The sequence below is a fragment of the Mastomys coucha genome, unplaced genomic scaffold (assembly GCF_008632895.1).
Source record: "Mastomys coucha isolate ucsf_1 unplaced genomic scaffold, UCSF_Mcou_1 pScaffold11, whole genome shotgun sequence".
In the NCBI taxonomy this organism is placed as follows: Eukaryota; Metazoa; Chordata; class Mammalia; order Rodentia; family Muridae; genus Mastomys; species Mastomys coucha.
Window position 1 is genome coordinate 25,319,914 of NW_022196893.1, and position 22,737 is coordinate 25,342,650.

At 39.1% G+C, this 22,737-nt stretch overlaps 1 protein-coding gene across 9 annotated transcripts in view; it reads right to left on the bottom strand.

Annotated features, from left to right (window-relative positions):
• Adamts20 (ADAM metallopeptidase with thrombospondin type 1 motif 20) overlaps positions 1-22,737 on the bottom strand; it is a 130,695-nt gene that overhangs the window by 97,349 nt on the left and 10,609 nt on the right. For all 9 annotated transcript variants that reach the window (XR_004113529.1, XR_004113531.1, XR_004113533.1 and 6 more), the window contains exons 3-4: positions 16,882-17,044; positions 1,545-1,783 (exon numbers count right to left, since the gene is read on the bottom strand). Coding sequence is in view for 3 of the 9 variants with exons in the window: in XM_031353648.1 (XP_031209508.1) it covers positions 1,545-1,783; positions 16,882-17,044 (402 nt within the window). In the remaining 6 variants the exon portion in view is untranslated. The remainder of the gene's footprint in view (positions 1-1,544; positions 1,784-16,881; positions 17,045-22,737) is intronic.

Sequence of the window (22,737 nt, forward strand, 5' to 3'; positions counted from 1 at the left end):
TACTTCTAACAATAGTGCTATTATAAAATATGGTATTTTCCTCCACTGTCTCCATCAAAACAATTTTTTTAATAAATGTAATTTTCTTATCATTAAGTTTATCCAGTGTTCTCCAGAACTGATTAAGTGTTGCGCATGTTAACTGGCATCCTCCATACCATAATTCTTGTTAGAACACCTGTGGGCCATACCCACATACAGATAAAAATACACAGCTAAATAATTATTTTGGTTTCAGAAGTAAAAAAAAAATATCAGTATATACATATATACTTCTATTCATCATCTGGACCATTTGTTTAAAATAAAACAGTTCAAATACACGAATAAGTCTGTGATGCAGTTCCAGAAATTAGTTTTGGGTCATCTGTTTTTATCATAATCTTCTATGTCCACAAGAATTATTGCTTCCATTTTAACTACTTGCTCATTGTTTTAGAAAATTTATTGAGTATAACCTGATCTAGTTGCAAGGACTTTAGACAACTTCATAGGTAAGAAAAATGAGAAGACCTTAGGATCTTCCCGCCCCAGTAACTTGAACTAGAGAGTTCCATCGAAAGGAACTGGCAAGGTCACAAGAGATATCTTGGCCAAGCCTTCACAACAGCACAGGTCTCAACTCCATCGACATGCGCAGAGGCACTTCCCGCCATTCCGTACATCCCTAATTACTCTGAACATATGTAAATGAGTGTGTTCTGCCAACTAAACCTGGTCAACTGGAGCATGAGATGGGGTGAGTTTTATAAATACTCCTGAGCAACAGGGCTAAATTCAGGGATGTCCCGGGAAGGGTAATAAAGGTCAGCTGCTGCAAATGCATGCTACTCATGCACGCAGAGAGTTAACACATTTCTCCATGGTGGTAGGCCTGTGGGTCCCAGAACCACTATTCAGCAGAGAGTCTAACACAAACCAAAGACTTATAGTCTACATCTCCTAAGCCAGCTCCATTCATAATGTGTCTGCAACTTAAAAGATGGAGTGCCAAACTCCTGATCAAGGGATTGTTGGGAGTAGGCAAAGACACAGGCTCCACCCTCCTTGAGAACAGATGGAGGTTTTAACATTCAGATTCAAAGACAGGTGTCACAGGACATTCTCTGTCACTAGAGGGCAGACGCCGTTCACAGGAAGAACCCAGCAAGCTTTCTCTCTGAGTGCTGGGGAGGTTTTCAAATGTAAAAGTAGCCAGAGGAACAGATGAAATTCTGGTTCGAATGGTAACACAACTGGCTTATTGTGTCTATAGCTTCGAAAAACACTTTTAAGTTATATGTGAAAAACATTAACTGGAACTTCATTTCAGATGATGTAAGAGTTCTATTAAATTGGGATTGGAAGGATGGTCCAGCCATTAAGAATAGTTGTTGCTCTTATAGAGGATGCCCAGGGCCCATGGGGGTAGCTCACAACCACTGCAGGGGAGCTCTCTCTTCTGGCCTCTAAGGGCACCCACACACATACAGCATACACAAACACACGCACATAAAGTAATACAAATAAAATAAAACTTTAAGAAGAACTATTATGGTACTTACAATTGACATTAGTGTCAGCACATAATGCTGCAAATTCTGCCCATGATGGTGAACCATCTTAGCGTCAGCTGTAACCATAACTTCCACGTATCTTGGGTATGATAAAAAACGCTTATTCCTGGAATGTAACCGGCTCCGTTCACCTTCCAATCTGAACTCTGCGTCCTCCTTTGTATTAACGTCTCCAGTCGTGTTCCTGAAGTTATGAGAGGGCAAAGCTGGTTTCTCCATTTGATTTTCTGAGAAGGATAAAACAATACAGTGTGAAGTTGTGTTAAACCAGAAGCGATCCATGACTCACAGAAAATGGAGCAGCCACACACTGAATCCTTGTACCACGAGCTTTGCTCTTTATAGCCGGTGGTTGACAGCACTCAGATTTTTCTGAGCTATACGAACAACACTGACTCTTAGCTCTCTTTTGAACAGCTCTGGGTACTTGGGCATATTTATTTACCAAGAAGTATCAAGCAATCCCCGTGTTTCCCAGGAAGCACACTAGGTGCTTAAGCGGCTGCTAGGATTTAGTCTCATTATACATCAGTCACGTTCTGTCTGGTGATGCTTCATGGAATATAGATTAAAACAAACTTTCACTATACAATATATGAAAGCAGCAACACTAACGCTCCTTAATAGACTCACATCCTAAGAGGCAGCAACTCAAATGAAATGATCAACTGTTGATATAAAATTTATGACAGTGACCACATGATATGCACTGTTTACTTATGTAGAAAACTATTTGATACTGTAATCATAGGAACTACTTTTAAGTATTATATAAAGAAACTGCATTTAAATAATTGATTATTTGTGCTTATGTAAAATGTTCATGAACTGGGCATGGCGTGTGTGCTATTTCTTTCTTTCTTCCTTTCCTCCTTTCTTTTCTACTCCCATCTTCTGTTAATGGAAATTGTTGTATTTTCAACAGAAAAGTGAACAAGGATTAAGGTAAAAAGAAATTATAATGCCTGAGTCATTTATAAACCAAATAATCAACAATCAAGATATTGTTGCACTATAATTACATGTGTGTGTGTATGCATATGTGTATGTGTGAGTGTACATTTGTGCAAACATGTGTATGTGTGTGTGTAATGATTCACTTCCTTTGAAGATAAGTGGAGTCATTTGGGGATAGTAGACAATCAAAGCCATAAGCACTTTCCATTATCTTTAACATCTGTCCTTTGTATGACTGTGTGCTTAGATACAAGCAAAGCTCCCTGATTTCTTTCCCCTGGGATCTCTCATCCACCAATGATCACTGAACACCTGCTGGCCTAGAGAAGATCCCAGACAACCTGATACATATAAAGCTCTGGCTATCAGGAAAAGCTGAAGGTTTAGGTTTCAATATATTCACTTGTTTCCAGGTTATTGAAAACAAACTTTTGCTCAACATTTATACACATCAAGAATATTTAGGAAGTGAGGTGTACACATCACCTTATAAAGTCTTACATACCAGGGAGGGGGACAGAAGCACAAACATTAAAAACAAAAATTTAGGTCCTTTAAGGGCTTCAAACAATATTTGACCAAGTGACAAATTAGTTTATTCCACCTAGCAGGCTGGCTAACATTTGGAAGTTGGTAATGCCAAGCGCTGATGTAACGTCATTGAAAAGCCATCAGGTAAGTTTCATGGGCACCCATCCCATGGGCTGCCATTCCATAACTCATCAACCTCCTCTGATTCCCATGAGGTCATCACAACAGATCCAAAGGCCAGAAAAATAGGCTAAAGAGCCCAGAAATGCTCCCTCTCCTATGCTGCCAAGTGATCCTCAGCAAGGAAGTCAAGACTATTCAAACTACAAAGTAGACTGAAACCCAATTCAAGACCCAATGAAACGCAGAAACTGTGGAACTCTTAGCAGGAAACATGGGGAGATTTTTCAAGTGTCAGAATTGCTATGAGTCCTTGAATGTGACACCAGACGCCAAAGGAAGAAAGATAAAGCCTGAGAATTAGAACCATGTCACACAGCAACCTTGAAAAGAAGCAATGAAGCTTGCTCCTTATCTCACAAGAGAGAAGGTCCAATGGCCACACACTCACAAACGAAGAGGTGCTGCCATTTTCTGTCCATCATCAATACAAATACTGATAAGTATCCATGGGCTTCAGGTCTAGAGACCTGGTCCAGAGTGAGCGGTGTCAAGCACTGCAGGCAGCCGTGGGCCAATGAGGTGGGAAAGAAACATGAAAGAACGGCATAACTTACCAACCGACACTATATAATCCATGCATTACCTCAGTTTATTAGTATGTGATTTGAAATAATCCAAAGAAAATATACAGTAATTGAAAAACAACAGAGCAATGTATTAAAATCTACAGACTCATATTGCATTATCACACAGAGGAGTCTTGGCAGCACACGTGAAGGACACGCGAAAAGGTAAGCATAGCATGCTTTTATGTTGGTAACAATTAAAACTAAACATACGCTTTTAAAGGATACATGGATACAACAATGCCACTTTCCAAAAACTCAAGGAGATTAGAAACTAGGAACTAGAATAATCTCTGCTTTGGATGCTGAAAGGAAGTGAACAAAATGGGAGAGAAAGAAGTGCAATTATCTTCAGGCCTTTATGGTGCACTGGCTCAAACACTCAAGAACATGCAGACCAGAATTAACAAGTCCTTAGTTAAGTAGCTCAAAGTAATCCCCAGTATATCAATGTGATAGCTGGCATGACTATCACATTCTATTGTCCTGGTAATGCTTGCTAAAGCAGTAAGATAATAAAATGGAACACACAGTATTAAGGAGATAGTTATCCAACTTTTTAACATTTAATTTAACACATATAAAACCTCTATCACTAAAAATCCCAAAAGGCTCAATTTAAATCTTTATGAATTGCCCATCTTAAACACAGAAATAAGTAAACCATAGAAGTAAAATAGCCAAAGAAGAATGAACTGAGATTTTGGCATGAAATAAAAGCAGGAACTTCGGAGGCATTTAAATTTTTATTTCATTATTTGGAAATTCTATCACCAAAGTATACAGATACATGTTAGTACATTATATATAACAGGCCATACATAGCCCAGCATTAACAGTATGGCATAGGAAGCAAATGTGAACTTAATATTTCAGTATCCTTAAAAGATTACAAGTTTATGTTCTTATTAAATTTTGAGATATTAAATAGTATCTACTAATATAGCATCTATTCATATTTCACAAGTTAAAAGCTATATCCTGTTGACTTTTCTTAGTATTTATCCTCAAGCATTGTGACTAATGATGAGAAAATGACCTCGGTAAGTACCTTCCAAAAATAGCCATCCCTCAAAGCACATTTGCTACCTAGCAAAGTGACACATGTCTGAAATACCAGCACTTGGGTAACAGAGCAGAAATATCAGAAGTTCAAGGCTATCCCCGGTTACATACCAAATTTGAGACCAGCCTGGGCTACGTGAGACTCTGTCTCAAAATACCAAGCCAGGTCAGCCAGTTCCATGACATCATTTCCTTGCAACTCTTCCCATTTTATTTCTGTTCCATCAAGTCAAGACTAAAACTGATTCTTGCCCTTCGTTCATAGTAAGTATATTACAGCATGAAACCAATTTAGATGAACCCCAACGACAAGGTCACCAGTGCTTATGAGAATATAAAACCTTTAAAATTTATGCCAGTGGATAATGGCCCACAGAATAATGTTATAGCCTGAAGATAATATTTAGATTAATAGCTACAAATGCACATAGCTCAAAATTATCGTTATACAATAGTGTGATTAAATATTTCTGCTTGAATGTCAAGCTGCTACTTCATGCTCCAGATTTTCTTCTCCAGTTTTCAGCTTCTGGTGTCTACAGATGTCAGCAATAGCTTCCTACTTCACAAAACTGAATCATCCCAGCACACAGCCACTGGGATCTTTAGAAAAAAAGACTATAAAATTAGACTTTTAAAAAAGCCTCCCAAACAGTCTAGCCATTTCATTTCCCCATCCCTCCATTCATGGTTAAGTCCACTTCTAAATAAACACTCTCTCATTTCACCCTCACTCAAGATGAAAGCAGGTATATGTTCACTGGGAGATTCCCCACGGGATAAATTCTAAGTCCTTCTCAAGAGCTCACCACTATGTGCCATCACCTCACCAAGCTGTGAATTCCCTAGTGAGTGAGAACAAGGTCCAGCTATGTGTTCTCCTATGTTCAGTAAGCACTCATGGAGAATAGGGAAAAATGAAAATGAAGAAAGCATAGTAGAGGAGAGAAATGAAAGACAAAGCAGGTGGAAGGCAGGGATGATTTGAGGAATAAGACAGAAGAGCTTCATGGGCTGCAACTTCAGCATAGGGAAAATATGAATGAGCTATAACTAGTATCAGCTCGAAGACAGACACACACTGCTTGAGACATTCCCAGTTCCAACCCCAGTGTTGCTTTCTGTGCACAGGCAGTCTGTATTTGACCAGAAGAAAACTATTCCACAATTCTCCAAAGCACAGTGAGGGTGTCAAATAAAATTATGTTCAATCTAGAGTATCAGCATTTGAAATCACTCTTGAATGCACCAAAGCTTAAAAGAATTATGAACTTTTTCAAATGAGAAATGACCATATTAGATATTATACTACCATATTTCCTCATGGTTTAAGCTGTATTCCAGTTCTATGACATGTCTTAGATCTCCATGTTATTGAACTAATACTATGAATAATAACTACAAATGTTTACTGTGTTGATTATTTATCAAGCCCCATGTGTTTACCTCCTTAGCAGTAACAATAACTCTCTATGAAGTAGCCACTATGATTAGAGCCACTTTATTAATAAAGGAAATTAGGAAGAGAAAGGTTAAGTGTGATGGCCATGGTAACATAGAAGATAAAATAGAGACCTGGGGCATCATTTTTAAGTCAAGGGTGTTGCATAACATAGAACCACAAAAATCTACCAGTCTCTAAGCTCTCTCATTACTGAACAACTGGAGAACATACTTTTAAGAGCTATGAATTAGAGTTTGTGCATTTTTTAATGCTTAGTTTTGAAGAATGTTACAAATTAAGGCATGGAACCTCATCTACTAGTAATAAACTAACAGAATATTGTGGACGTGCCTTTGTGAGATAAAAGAATGACTTACACCATCCACCTTCCCTGCAGCCTTGCATCAGTTACTATTACTGGACAATTTTTAAAACACACAGACATGTGACGGGGGTTGAAAGAAATTTTCATAGCCAGCAACTGAATAGCATAGCAAAGAAATGAATTCAGATTTCCTCAAAATAGGCCTCCAAATGGAATACAGCATCGCATGACTCTGCTCAGGCCTGTATGTGGCACCACACTGAATGAAGAGAATTTAGCAACGTCACCATGAAAATGTTACCTCATGGAGACAAAAAGAAAGAGCTATCTAGTCATCCCTATGAAGATATGGGTCTCATCTTTCTCACACTACAGAAACAGAGCTGAGCTAAGACATAGATACTAAGTTTGATAGTTTAGGAGGAGAAATATTTGAGACCAATCAACTACTGTCAGTTTACCCAGTTTACAAGAGTGTACTGAAGTACTCTTTCTTTATTCTCAATTGATGAACACCGAATGGCTGAGAAGCTCCTAAAGAAATGTTCAACATCCTTAGTCATCAGGGAAATGCAAATCAAAACAACTCTGAGATTCCACCTCACACCAGTCAGACTGGCTAGGATAAAAGACTCAGGGGACAGCAGATGGTAGAGAGGTTGTGGAGAAAGAGGAACATTACTTCATTGCTGGTGGGATTGCAAACTGGTACACCCACTCTGGAAATCAGTTTGGCGGTTCCTCCAAAAATTGAACATAGTTCTACCAGAGGACCCAGCTATACCACTCCTGGGCATATACCCAAAAGATGTTCCAACATGTAATAAGGACACATGCTCCACCATGTTCATAGCAGCCTTATTTATAATAGCCAGAACCTGGAAACAACCCAGATGTCCCTCAACAGAGGAGTGGATACAGAAATTGTGGTACATCTACACAGTGGAGTACTACTCAGCTATTAAAAACAATAAATTTATGAAATTCTTAGGGAAGTGGATGGATCTGGAGAATATCATCCTGAGTGAGGTAACCCAATCACAAAAGAACAAACACGGTATGCACTCTCTGATAAGTGGTTATTAGCCCAGAAGTTTGGAATACAGGAAGAACAACCCACAAACCACAAGAAACTCAAGAAGAAAGAAGACCAAAAGGTGGACATTTCATTCCTTCTTAAAAGGGGGAACCAATTACCCATGGAAGGAGTTGCAGAGATTAACTATGATGCAGAGACTGAAGGAAGGACAAGCCAGCCTAAATATAGCTATCTCCTGAGAGGCTCTGACACTACCTGACTAACACAGATGTAGAGGCTCACAGCCTGAACTGAGCATTGAACTGAGTATAGGGTCCCCAGTGAAGGAGTTAGAGAAAGGACCTATGGAGCTGAGGGGTTTGCAGCCCCTTAGGACGAACAACAATATGAACTAACTAGTACCCTCAGAGCTCCCAGGGTCTCAACCACCAACCAAGGACTGCACATGGTGGGTCTGATTGTTCTGGCAGCACGTGTATAGTAGAGGATTGCAAATTCAATCATCAATAGGAGGAGAGGACCTCAGCCCTGTGAAGGTTTTGTGCCCCAGTGTAGGGGAATGCCAGGGCTAATAAGTGGGAGAGGGTGGGGTGGCAGGCATGGGGAGGGGGGAGACAACAGGGGTTTGTTTGTGTTGTTTTTGTTTGTTTGTTTGTTTGTTTTTTGGAGGGGAAACTGGGAAAGGAGAAATTTACATGTAAATAAAGAAAATATCTAATTAAAAAAAAAAAAAGTACTCTTTCTTTGATTAAAGAAATTCTTTTAAGTCTACAGTTAACTTCCTGAGGGATACAAAGAAATTTCATTGTAGATGTCAAATTTCATCAAGAAATATTCAGTGGGAGCTAGAAGAAAGACTCGGAGGTCAAAAGCATGCGTTGCTTTTCCAGAGAATCCGTGTTCTGTTTCAAACACCGATATCACAAGCTCATAAGCATTTGTAACTTCAGTTTCAAGGGTTCTGGTGCCCACTTCTGGACTCTGCTCACACCAGAAACATATGTAGTACACATACATAAATTCAGGTAAACATGGTTACACATAAATAAAGAAATGGTTTTAACATTCCAGAAATCCAGAAATGTTCAATATAAAAAATAAGTCACATAAGCAGATGCAAGAGCACAAATCACATGATCATCTCAATAGATGTAAAAAAGCCAATGAGCTTTTAAAGCTTTGAAGACACCAACAAGCCTTTATAATAGAAATTCTAGAGATAACAGAGTTGAAGAGAACATGTTTCAACATAATAAAGACCATATATTACAACTCTATCATAATCATGTAGAAGGTGATAACATAAATGCAATCCTACTAAAAGCAGAAATAAGACAAGTTGTTCCATTCCTACTTAATAAAATGTTAGATGTCCTGGCCACAGCAATGAGAGAAGAAAATAAAAAGTACAAATACAGAACAGGAAGAAGCCCAGCTATTCTTATTTTCAGAATAATAAAAGTTAGTAAAAAAGAATAATAAAGTAATTTTAAGGATATCTTAAGAATAATTTGTACTATATTCTAGGTGATAACAATTAGAATCTTTGTTTACTTCTCATGAGTAGTGCATCACAAGCTTATGTAATAGAAAGCCAAATATTCAGATTTACTTCACTAGACACGGGCAACTAAGTTATAAAGCAAGCTGTATGGCTGACTAGTGATCTCATACTTATGTATTCTTTAAAAGAATATATAGTGTAGTGTAGCATAGAGCTGAATTGCATTCACATACCAGACACGAATCGTGGTACTGAGTCACACCCCATCCCTCCTGTTTCATCTTAGGACAGAATGATAACAACAAGTTTCCCAGACTGGCCTTGAACCTATTCTGTAGCTAATACAGTCTGGACATGAACTTCCAATTCTTTTCCCTATATTCAGACTATGGAGTAGCTGGCATTACAGGCCTGTGCCACCAATCCTAGCTAAAATTTGAAACATTTGTGACTGTATATATTTTCTCAGTTCACAAATGTATTTTCTCATGAATCATATATGCATGTATATATTCATAAATCATCAAGGTCATTCTCTCTATTACCTGTTGCATAAATCACACACCTTTAATCCCAGCACTTAGGAGGCAGAGGCAGGCGGACTTCTGAGTTCGAGGCCAGCCTGGTCTACAGAGTGAGTCCAGGACAGCCAGGGCTACACAGAGAAACCCTGTCTCGAAAAACAAACAAACAAACAAACAAAAACAAAAAAAGAGTAAATCTACTGACTAATAATCTATACAATAGAACAATGTCTGTTCACAGCACATGCCCTACGAGCCACCAGTACATTTGAGTCCCATCAATAAGCTCTCATATGCATGGCTCTTCACGGCTCTTCTCCTCTGTAATAGGAACCCATTAGAAACTAAATCCACTCAAGAAGGTAGACACACATGGTCTGAGAAAGTATTACCAAACAGGCTGTTAAGAAAATAAAGTGAGGACATAGGGTTTCCCATCACCCTGATTTGCAGAGGATCTTTCTATGTGCCTTGGTCTGCATTTCCTTACCCCTGAAAAAAGCCTTTTTTTACTGGGAAAGAAATAAAAAGAGAAAATGAAAGAAAGAGGGAGAGAGGGAAGTTGGGAAAAGAGAAGAGAAGAAATCAAGAAGAAATGAAACCCAATGGCCTTTGTGCCAATCGATGATAGGAGAAAACTATCTATTCATCTTGGGCCATATGTAAATAGTTTTTGATGAAATTCAACATCTACTCATAATGGAAATTGTTGGCAAAAGAAGTACCTGGCATAGTAACTTAAATAAGCTATGAATTTAGGAGGAAATCTTTAGTCAGTAATGGATAGCTAAGATAAACCTAGACCAGCCAATGTATGTATCAGCAAAGGTTAAAATTGTTCCTATCTTACGACTGGTAATGAGACAAGAATTACAATTATCCTATGGACTAGTCTAACAATTCTAGCTAGTGAAATAAGTGGAGAAAATAAAACACTAAAAGATTAGAATGTAATATTTAGAACTACTTGGTTACTTATAAGCCTAAAAGAATAAACAAATTAATTAAATGTTGCAAGCTTGCCAAATATAAAGGTCAATAAGAGATCTGCATTGTTGTATAAAAGGAATGAATACAAACATAATTATAAAATTATCTAGTTTGTAAAATATAAATGTTATTGCAAACAATATATTTATTGAATACCCAGAAAAAACTAACAAAAATATACAATATTATAACAAGAAAAATCTACAAAATATTTAGAAAATTAAAGAATAAATGTGTAACAGAACATACTGATAGGCAAGTAGACACTGCATATAATGATATCATCACTTTACTGGGCCTGAGAAGATGGCTCGGTGGTTAAGTGTGTACACTGCTCTTACATAGGACCCAAGTTCAGTTCTTAGCACCCATGTCTGGAGTCTTACAACCACCTGTAACTCCAGCTCCAAGTTATCTGACTTCATCAGAAGATCCATGGACATCTGCACTCATGTGTACACACATACACACACACACACACACACACATACACACACATATACACACATGCAAACACACACATACACATATACATACACATACACACACACACATACACACACACACATGCACAAACACACACACACATATACATACACATACACACACATATGTACACACACACACATACACATTTTAAAAGCAAATCTTTACAAGAGGTATCATTTAACCAAACCATTTGATTGACTAAATAAAATCTAAACTAAATCTCTTCTTTTCCTTTTTTTTTTAATTTAGCAAGCTAATTGTAAAATTTCTATATCCATTTCAAGGATTGAGATGCCCCCTACACTCACCAAAATAATCTGAAATCTCATGAGCAGTCTCCTCCCACACAACCAGAACTAGAACAGAGCTTTGGTAGTCTGAGATATATGACAATTCTAATGTAAGGTCGCACAAGTAACCAGTGAGGGAACACCAAGTGAAGACAAGCACACACATATGGAACTGTTTGAGAAGGCTTAGGAAGGTGTGGCCTTATGGGCAAGGTTTTGAGGTCTCAAAAGTCCATGACATTCGCAGTTAGTCACCCCAACCCTTCTGTGTGTGTGGAGTGTGTGTGTGTGTGTGTGTGTGTGTGTGTGTGTGTGTATGTATGTGTGTGTGTGTGTGTCACTGTCTGCATTCTTCTCTCTCTCTGTCTCTCTGTGTCTCTGTCTCTCTCTCTCTCCTCCTCCTTCTCTTTCTCTTCCTCTCCCTCTCTGTCTCTCTCTCTCTCCAAAACCATAAACTCCAATAAACTGTTTCTTCTGTATGTTGTCTTGGTCATAATGCTTCACACAGTAAAAAAAAAAAAAAAAACTAAGACAATTGCCTTCAACAAGAGGGATTAGGAGGCCATTAGGAGGGATTAAGTCAGGCCAGACTAAGTAATTAGAAACTTTTCCTTGGTCCCTGTTGAACTACCCAGGAAAGGGACTCCCAGTCAGCTGGTTGGTATTATAATGAAAGCTCTTAATAAGGCTTCCATATACATTACACTGAGTTTGTTCTTACTTTCCTTATGGCACGATATCACACTATCATCTGATGTACCATAATTCCCTTACTGCTGACTTTCAGTGCCCTAGAGGGTCCAAGCAATTTCTCAACTACAGTGTGCATGCTCTTCTGCTTCCATATAAAATACTGTCCATTCTTCCTCTTTCCAAGACAAATTATTCAACTTATGTTCTTTACATAATGTACTATTATCTCAAACAGACTTTCTACAACTAATACATCTAGGCTGGATGCATCCCATACTAGGCTCCAAAGCATCTCCTACAGGATAATTATTTTGATACCAAAATTCCTCAACTATTTAACCCCAAAATTATTTTATGCATAACTGTTATGGGAAGAATATGAAAAATGAAATACAATGTATCATTTTGTTTTATAGAAGAGAGAATATAAAATTTAAATCTGAGAGGTGAGCTGATAAAGGCATACTATACTCAAGCTTAGAAACAGTTCAAAACACTGACTGCTAAGCTATTCTGTCAACCTGGATTCTAAATCCCAAATTGTGAGCACGTAGAAATGATGATGGCAGGTATACTAACCATAAAAGAACAAAAGACATAAGTGATAATAGAATTGACTATCAATTTGCAAAAAAAAAAAAACTGTCTCTATAGGTCACAGTTAGCATGAGACAAAAATTAATGAGCCACTATTATTTTACCTTTAAATATCAAGAGCACCCAGGTATTCATTTAACTAACTCAAGTTTAGAACAAAAAGTTGTTATAGTTTTAATTTGATAAAAACATAATATATTGCTGTGGAAGAAAAATATATGGAGTTAAAAAATCTTTTAAGGATGACAGACTAAGTCTAAAACAAGACAAAGCAGAGGAGAGAACTCTGTGGGATGGAATAAATGGACATAAGAAAGGACAGTATCCAGATCTACCAAGTTGCTAAGTGAATAACTAAATACACATATCAGAACAGGAAGCTAAAGCAAAGTCTGAAAAACAGTCTAAACAAACACAAAAGCAGGTGTGTCAAGAATTTCAAAGGCTTCTTAGCCACAATCCTTCTTCCTCAGAAAACAGATCAATACATGGGATAAAGCAAGTCCACATGAGTCAGGAGATGACAGATTTCCCAGTAACAAATTAGAAACTTTAACAATTTAACTTTGTAGCAACCAGATTCTAACACTCAAGAGGAAGAAACTCGACCCCTGGGCCAAGCTGGCTAGATAAACTAGGCAGAGTTAGCAAGCTCCAGGTTCAGTGAGTCGGCTACGCTTCACACACATCGGGATTTCCAAAGAATAACCTTTTCTTCTGACCTGTGTGCTAACCAATTCTTATCTAAGGGCTCAGAGACAATAGAAATAGACAGATTTAGAAAACCTCAATTAAAAGTCATGTCACTACGGTAGGAAAGGTAATCCAGAGACTGTCTCACCTGGGAATCCATCCTACATACAGACACCAAACCCAGACACTATTGCTGATACCAAGAAGTGCTTGCTGACAGGAGTTTGATACAGCTGTCTCCTGAGAGGCTCTGCCAGATCCTGACCAATACAGGTGCGGATGCTCACAGTCAACCATCAGAATAAGTACAGCAACCCCAATGAAGGAGTTAGGGGAAGGACTGAAGGAGCTGAAGGGGCCTTATCTGGCATCAATGGGAGGGGAGGCCCTTGGCCCTGTGAAGCCTTGATGCCCCAGTGTAGAGGAATGCCAGGGCAGTGAGGTGGGAGTGGGTGAGGGAGTGGGGGAACACCCTCATAGAAGCAGGGTAAGGGGGCTGCGATAGGTGGTTTGTAGAGGGGAAACCTGGAAAGGGGATAACATTTGAAATATAAATAAATAAAATATCAAATTTTAAAAAAAGATTTTAAAACAACAACAACAACAAAAAGTCATGACACTCTTAGCTGTTTTTATCCTCCTTACTCTCAACTAACACTTTGTGGGTCTATTCCACAACACAGAGATGAGCAGGAGCCGGAGAACTTGCACAAGGCTCACGGGATCCCATCCGACCACTGAAAACCAACACTAACATGTAGAGTGGAGCATCAAGGTCTCATTTTATTTTTTGTGAATACTTGCCCTTTGCTTTCTATTTACTGTGGTTAGTTCTGCTGGTGGTATTTTCCGGGTTTTTTCATTGATATCTGCCCACTCCTGTGTCTCTTTTTGCTAGTAGCCCTCCATCCATGGGACTGTACCTAGGCCATATCTATATGTGGGATCTCAGTATCCACAATGGCAGAGATTAGCCAACAAAATCCATTTATATGGCCTCAGGGCATATAGGAAACTCTGACCTTGGAAACAATTCAATCTGATTCATCAAGACTAGAGTTGAGATTAGTTAAAACCATTCAAAAAAAAAAAGTCACTCTTCTGCTTAATTATGATGAATCATATACAAAACTTGCAGCTCTCACCTCTAAGGAATTCTCTTGAAGATTCAGGTGTTAGAATAAGGACACTGCAAGTATTTATGAACAATGATGGAAAAGAAAAAAAGCCTTATAAAACTTTACTAACTATATTCACAATTCTTCACTTTTACTAATGAAGCAATAATTAGTAGCTAATATTTTAGGTCACTAATTGATTGTATTTATTAATGACTAAAATGTACATGTTAATTAGAACTAAAGTGGGAGGAGTCTATGAGAATAGATACTAATTCATGTTTTGATAAATATTGTACAGAAACATATATTGCAACTAATAAAAAACCTATATTGCAATTAAATAAAAATCCCAGTTTTCTGGTTGCTTTCCATCTTAATGTTCATCATATGTCTTTTGTATGAAAAACCTTTGAAAGCAAAGAACATAGCTCCTTGGAGCATTTTCCCACTAAGAATGAATGCTGAGCATGAGTCTGAATGTCCACATATCACCATGTGACACATTATGCATTCAGAACGCCTCTTGGTGGTTTCCTTCTTACAAAGCTACACAAAGCATTAAACAAGCTGCTCATGAATAGTCCATCAGATTGGGCGTGAGCTGCCTTCTATAGCATCCCATTGTGAAGCTGCACACCCGTGAGTGTTCTCTCTGAAGCCGTAAAAATGAAACCCTTATGCTCATATTAGAAGCATAACAAAAGCATCTGCTCTGTCAGTAGACTTAAAGCACGGCCTTTGTGGCTGGGAGAGCCCTTCCAAGTGGTGGTCTTTTAACAGCAAAGGTTAATTAAGAAGTAAATTCCTAGAGAAAACCTTCAAAGGCCTGTGTCTCATCACCTGCAGACGACATCACAGCAGTGGGAACCATAGTTTATGGACACCTACAACTTCAAGTAACTCCTCCATAATCCCATTCTCTTTTATTTTAGATTTGGTTTTATTATTAGATTTATATTAATGTGTATGAGTGCTCTGACCACATGTTTGTCTGCAGAAGAGGGCATCAGACTCCATTATTATAGATGGTTGTGAGCTACCATGTAGTTGCGGGGAATTGAACTCAGGACCTTTGTAAGAGCAGTCAGTGCTCTTAACAGCTGAGCCATCTCTCCAGCCCGTCTAATCCCACTCTTTTTGTCTTGGCTTTGTATTTTTGTGATAACTGCTGGTGCCTTTTCTCTATGTTTTATATGTTGTCGCGTGAAAAATGAAGACCCAAGCATATACATGAACCCAAACTTAACTTTTACACAAAGTACAAGTAAAATATTTTACCAGCAACACATTTATCCTGCAAAGAAATCTATCATTCTTAGATCCTAATACATTGTAAATATTCAGTAGTTTGAGTTTTATAGGAAAAAGAAGATGCAAATACAATTCTAACAAAATTGTTGGATCAAAGAACAGCTTTGTTTTACATACATACATATGTAACATATACATATGTACGTATGTATGTATGTATGTATGTATGTATGTATTATTGTCCTGGAAAAACTCTCAGAAAAAGAACATGGGGAAAGAATTGTGTCTCATACTAAAAACCTAAAAATGACCCAAAAGGAACAATGGTGCCATGACATACTCAAACTATTAAATATTGTTCAGCATGAAAATGGGCAAACTGCTGTGACATATAACAAAGTAGGCACATCTGAGAAGCAGGCTGTGCAGCATAGTGGTTATAGGTCTCTATGGATGATGTTTCTACTAAAGAGAGTTAGAACCCTGCGATGTGGAACCAAGAGGGACTGGTAGCAAGATTATACTGTGAAAAACAACTTAATCACCATTCAGTGACTGGTAGATTGAAATCAAAATAACCTATGATAGTCCACTATAAATTCTATATTCTGAATGCATATTTTGGACTTTTATTTACTATAAAATACCTTAAAATGCTTAATTTCTAGTGGATCTTTACAGGAAAATTTTTTTTTCAGAAATGCCATATCTCATGGGTATATAAACGAACTGCTGAACTTATACAAGTAAAAAGTATTGTAGTGGCTATGGAAATCAGGAATAGTGATCTGAAGAGATGTTGGTCAAAAGATACTTCATCTGTATCTAGAATAAACTCAAAAGCATTGCTGTGCAACCGAGAGACAATCTCAATGAAAGTAGTATGTATCCTTAAAGTTGTTCATAGTAGATGTTCTGCCACAGAAACGATTACATAATGTATATGTTCTTCATATGCAATAGATGGTGTATACAATTGTGTCAGTGGAAAATATAGATGATGGCCAAAACAAACTTTAAGTAGTATTACAGTTGGGCAGAATGGTCTCCGTTCAGAGTTTACCTGAAACTTCACAAGATCCATGAGACCGCGTAAAGGAGTTCCTCTTTAATTCCTGTCTGTAGATCAGATGTGGCTTGTTGTGGTCATCTTCATACTCACTCCCATCTGCCTTCAGGACTGGTTCTAAGAAGTATTCCCCATCATTTGCTTTGAATGTTCCCATCTGGAATGGAGAAAACAGCATTAACTTTTTCCAAGAGTCACTGTAGGGATTCCCGTGGCGCCATCAGGTAAAGTAGCCCCCGGGGCTGGGACTGTGCCTCAGAAGCAGAGCGCTTGCCTAGTGGGTACTCTTCCTCAAGTTCTACCTCCAGCATGACAGTGAAATGAACTGAGCTCACAGGGACAAAAGAGCAGACCCACCCACTAATGCCATCAACTGAACATGTTTCCTCTCTGTGGCTCATGTCTGTCCACACTCTTCTGAATGAAGTCATAAGGCTACATACTGCCCCGATTCATCTGAGACAGCTGATACTCCAAGTATTAAAGACAAGCGCTGTGATGCTCTCAGAATGAAGAAGATCTAGAATTTTCTATAACTGTCACACTGCTTGGTTTGGTCTATGAAAGGCAGTGTGGGGAAAGAAGACTTAGATGAAGGTCGCTGGATAAGATGGGTCTGGGGATGAGAACTCAGAACTCGTTGATGAGAAATGTAAGCTTGGGAAGACTTTTTACAAAGAAGGACCTGCTGTCTGAACACTAGAATCCAACTGCAAATTTAAATCAATAAAAAATAAAACCTGGGAGCACTCAAGGATGAAACTTGCTCATCTGCCTTATACCAAGCCCACTGACAGAACGTGATGGTTCAACCCCCACAGTCTGACCAAAATTGAGTGAATCCTGTATTTAGCCACTCTATCTGTGACTGGATCTAAGTCTTGGCCTCACTAAGCATAGAAACAGCTCCCTATGTTCTAGTCCCGACATTACAAGCCATGTAGGGCCTTCCTTCATACGCAAGCAGCATGTTAAATCAGTGGAAAGACACACTACTTAATTAGCAGTGTTGCATCAAGAACACAGATGGGGCTGGCAAGATGGCTCAGCAGGTAAGAGCACTGACTGATCTTCTGAAGGTCCTGAGTTTGGATCCTAGCAACCGCATGGTGGCTCACAACCATCCATAATGAGATCTGATGCCCTGTCCTGGTGTGTCTGGAGACAGCTACACTTAAACCGGAGCGAGCAGGGCCAGAGCGAGTGGGGCCAGCAGAGGTCCTGAGTTCAACTCCCAGCAGCCACACACATAATGGCTCACGGCCATCTGTACAGCTACAGTGTACTCATAGATATAAAATAATAATAATAATAATAATAATAATAATAATAATAATAATAAAAGAACACAGGTAAAGAGAAAGAATACATCTGAATCCATCACACAGAATAAAAACCAAAGAATTGATGATGTAAACTCCTAAAAGTAAACCATAAAAAACCTGAAATCAAAATCGAGAATCCCTTTGTTTGCAACCCCATAGGAAGAACAGCAATATCAACCAAGCAGAACCCCCTCCCCAGAGCTCCCAGGGACTAAACCACCAAACAAAGAGGACACATGGAGAGACCAATGGCTACAATCGTATAAGTAGCAGAGGATTGCTTTATCTGATCAATAAGAGAAGAGGCCCTTGGTCCTGTGGAAGCTTGACTCCCAGCATGGGGGGGGGGATGCTAGTATATTGAGGCAGGAGTGAGTGGTGGGGGGCAGCCTTACAGAAGCAGGGGGGAGAGGGAATAGGATAGGGGGTTTGCGGAGGGGAAACCGGGAAGGGGGATAACATTTGAAATGTCAATAAATAAAATAATATGTAGGGAAAAAAAAGAGAAAGGAAAATAAATAAAATAAAATAGGGAAACTTCAAGATACATTTTAAAATATACCCAGAATAGAGGCTATGGAGATGATCCAGTTGGTGAAGTACTTGTTATGCAAACATGGAGGACTGACTTTGCATCCCCAGCAATCAGGCAAGAAACCAGACACCTGATGGATGCTTGTGATCCAAGCTCTAGGGATACAAAGACCAGAGGATCTCTGGCCAGTCTAGCCAAACTGGTACGCTTCAGTTCTGATAAGAGAGTCTTTCTCAAAAAGAATCAGGTGAACGGTAGAAGAGTTTCACTCAGGAATCATAGCAAGAACTTTGAAAGACCAAATAATATCATTGTATAGCTAAGGAGACACCATGAATTAGGGTGATATTCTGGCCATTAGGGTATGAAACCCACCAAACAATGGTGAGCACATAAAGATCGATTCCTTCCTCTCTGTGGTCAGATAAGCCAAAACCACACACACAGGCATTTGTCACAAAATTCACAGCCAACTCCAACATAGGAGTCAGAAATCATTCATACACTCATATGTAATTCATCTCAATCTCATACTCATAACATCTCTTTGAAGTAAAAACAATGTTTTCTACTTTCTAAGTAAGATGGATAAGCAGCCGGAAGTTGCATAGGTGGTCAAAAATGGTGGATAAAGGCACTTGTCACCAAAGTTGGAGACTCCCACCCCTGGAATCCAAGTGATGGAGAAAAAGAGCTGACTTTCACATGCACACTGTGTGCACAGAGCGCACAGGCGCACACACATACACATACACACGCACACAGAGGGGGAAGGGCTGGAGAGATGTCTCAGCAACTAAAGGCTAGGCTCACAACCAAAGATATAAGAGAGAGAGAGAGAAAGAGACAGAGAGTCAGAGACAGAGAGAGAGGCAGAGACAGAGACAGACAGAGAGAAACAGAGACAGAGAGAGAAATGAATGCAAACAAAATTTAAGATATTTTTAAATGTCCCTGACACACTCATGGATTTGAACATTGAACACTTGGACTATAGCTGGTAGCATTCTTTTGGGGAGCTATAGAACCTTCAGGAGAGCAGCTTTGATGGAGGAGGTAGATCACTGGGGGAAAGGTTTTGAAGTTTAACAGCCTGGTTGGACTTCTGTCTGTTTTCTCCTTCTAGACTGCCATACAACAGACCTGTCACCTATGAGTCCTACCATAACTGTATCCCCTCAAACTGCCAGCCAAAGTGGAGCCCCTTCCAGTTGGTAATGAGGAGTGGGTCAATTAGTGTAAGAAATCACATGCTGACCACTTGGTTCTTAGGCCTCATGATGTGGCTTGTGGGGTAATGTGGAAAATTGAAGCTTCACTATAGGAAATTCCTAGAATTTCATAGGCAGAGCTTAATGAGCATCCCAGTGAGAGATCAGAATTTTAGAATGCGGGTAGAATGTGAACAGTAGAGGCCTGATTCATGGTGTTAGTCTCACTTCCTGTCTATTCTCTTCTACCAGTTGCCTTGTGCCTCACTGCTTCCCCTGCTATGGTAGACTGTATCCCCTTGAACTGAAAGACAGGATGAAGCATTCCTTCCTTCCTTATGTAGCTTTGGTGTCAGGTATTTTTATTACAGCAGTGAAAAAAGTAAACAACACAGTAATTTCTTCAAGTCTCATGTCACAGGTCAAGACCAAAATGGTGACTCCAAGTACCTTGGCTCTGCAATTCAGGCCTTATCTGTCAAATTTGATAAATTCTATAAAATAGTCAAAAATATTTCATGTACACCTGACTTAGGTAGTTTTAGGGGCTAAAGATTCAAAAAATAGTCAGTAAAAATATAGTATGCCAGGTAGTAATTAGTAGAGTAAACCCCAAAACTAGGGCCCAAGGAATGTGGCAGAAGAGTGGGCAAAAAATGATTCTAAGAGCCTTAGGATCAGGAAGTCTTCTGAGAGAGTCTTCTAGACATGACAGGGAAGCCATGCTCCTGAAGTCTCAACATGTGGTCCCTAAACAAGACCTGCATAATGAGAATGCCAAGTGACTTGTCAACATGAATGAGGGGAATCTCACAAGGCCCCACCAGTATATAAAGAGCAATGCCTGCTGAGAGAGGGGAAACAACCTCTTCCAGGAAGGAGCTCCTAACACATGCACAGACAAGCAACACTAAATGCACTCATTCATATGATAATTATTGTCACATGTATAGGAAGTAATAATAGTTTTAAAAAGAGGCTATGAATTTGAGACAATGGCTGAATGATGGGGTAAGTTAGAAGGGAGACAATGAAGTTTCATGTCAATACAGTGTTCCCAAAGAAAACTCTCAAGGAGTAAAAATGTAACTAATAAAGAAACATTTAAAATATACAGTAAATCCCTCTGTGGGTATGGGAAGAAGTTAATATAATGCAAAGACAGAGACAGCAGGTGGGGAGAAGGGAGAGATCCCACTGAGAGACAGCCAGACTGAAGCTGGAAGAAGTTGTGAAGTTCCTGTAGTAAATTAGCATCTCAAACAGGGACTGGATGCTTGGGGGGCCAGGAAGAGCTCAGACAGTTCAAGTGACAAGTAAGGCTGAGATCATGCCAATGGGAGGCAGGAAGTAGTTAATGGCCTGGAGAGGCCAGCTTACTAGTTATCACTACTCAGAATGCACAAATATATCTTTGCCCATATTCAAAAGATCATGCTCCCTACTGAGCAAAGTGTGTTTCCACAATGAACCAACCCACGCATGAATTCCTGAGCCATAAATACTGTGATAAGCAGGGTTCTGCTGACACTTCACTTCCATTCTTAACTCCGGCTACCCTATACATACATCATTTCGGAGCAACTTTAAAAATAGTCATTGTAAATGATAATTATATATCTTAAGACACTGTTTTAATGTAATCATCATTTATGTCACTGAAATGGTCACAACAATTGTAAGCCGGAAGCTCTCTTTACTCTAATCATGACTGGGTCACTATCCCTCCATCAACATCATCACTTTCTTTATCGTTCCAACATTTAAGACATTGCCAGGAGTGGCAGACAGTGGGTAGCCATAGAAATGAACATCTTGTGACTATCATAGTAAAGCACCTGTGTTATCATGCTACATTTTAACCATTAGCTCAGGTCTTTACTCAACATTCTTGAATTGTGGCAATGTGTAGACTTCTCTGACATAACTATGTATAGTTTTCTCTCATGCTGACAAGTCAAGTGTTTAGGCTCTCTTAGGTTATATGTTAATATAACAGACTAAATTTTTAATGACCTAAAAGTTTTAATGACCTAAAATTAGGGTCTAGAGATATGGCTCAATAATAGAATGACTGTTTAGAAAACATAAGAGCACGGGTTCAATCCCCAGCACAGCCAAAGGAAAATAATTGAAACTCAATTAGGTGTGCTTACTATAAAGCACTGAGACTATACTATTTTTAAGAAAAGACAAAGCTCTACAGAATTTTTATTTGTTGGACACTCTTCTAATGGTCCAGTCCTCTCCCATGTTTCATTAATTCTCCCAGTGTGAACTTTGAAAACCTGACCATCAATCACTTACTTTTCGCTATATTCTGAGACTCCAGCATTTCCACGCTACCCAGAAAACTAATTCTGTCCATACTATAAGAGGTAACAAAGAAATTGTTTTTGAAATTTGAGCGCATTGCTCCACAAGAAATCCCCTTCTGCCTTTACAAAAAGCCTGCTGAGGAGGAGGAATCTGATAGTATCTAGGGGAAAGATGGAAATAGCTGTGAGCCAGGCTGCTGCTTAGCTAAAGCACACCTACGGCACCACTGAGAACGGCACGCTGTTCCCAAGAAGGTATTTTTAATAATCATTATACATCCTTTTGCTTTTCTCTTGACCAAAACTGGCACAGTTTTTCTAATTCAATGTTTCACTAAAACTCAGAAGGTATGACCTGTGCTCCCATAAGAGAATAAGCAGTTCTGCCAGAGTCCACCAGCCCATCGGCTGAAGGCGTGCTAGCCGGGCCCACCAGCCCATCGGCTGAAGGCGTGCTAGAC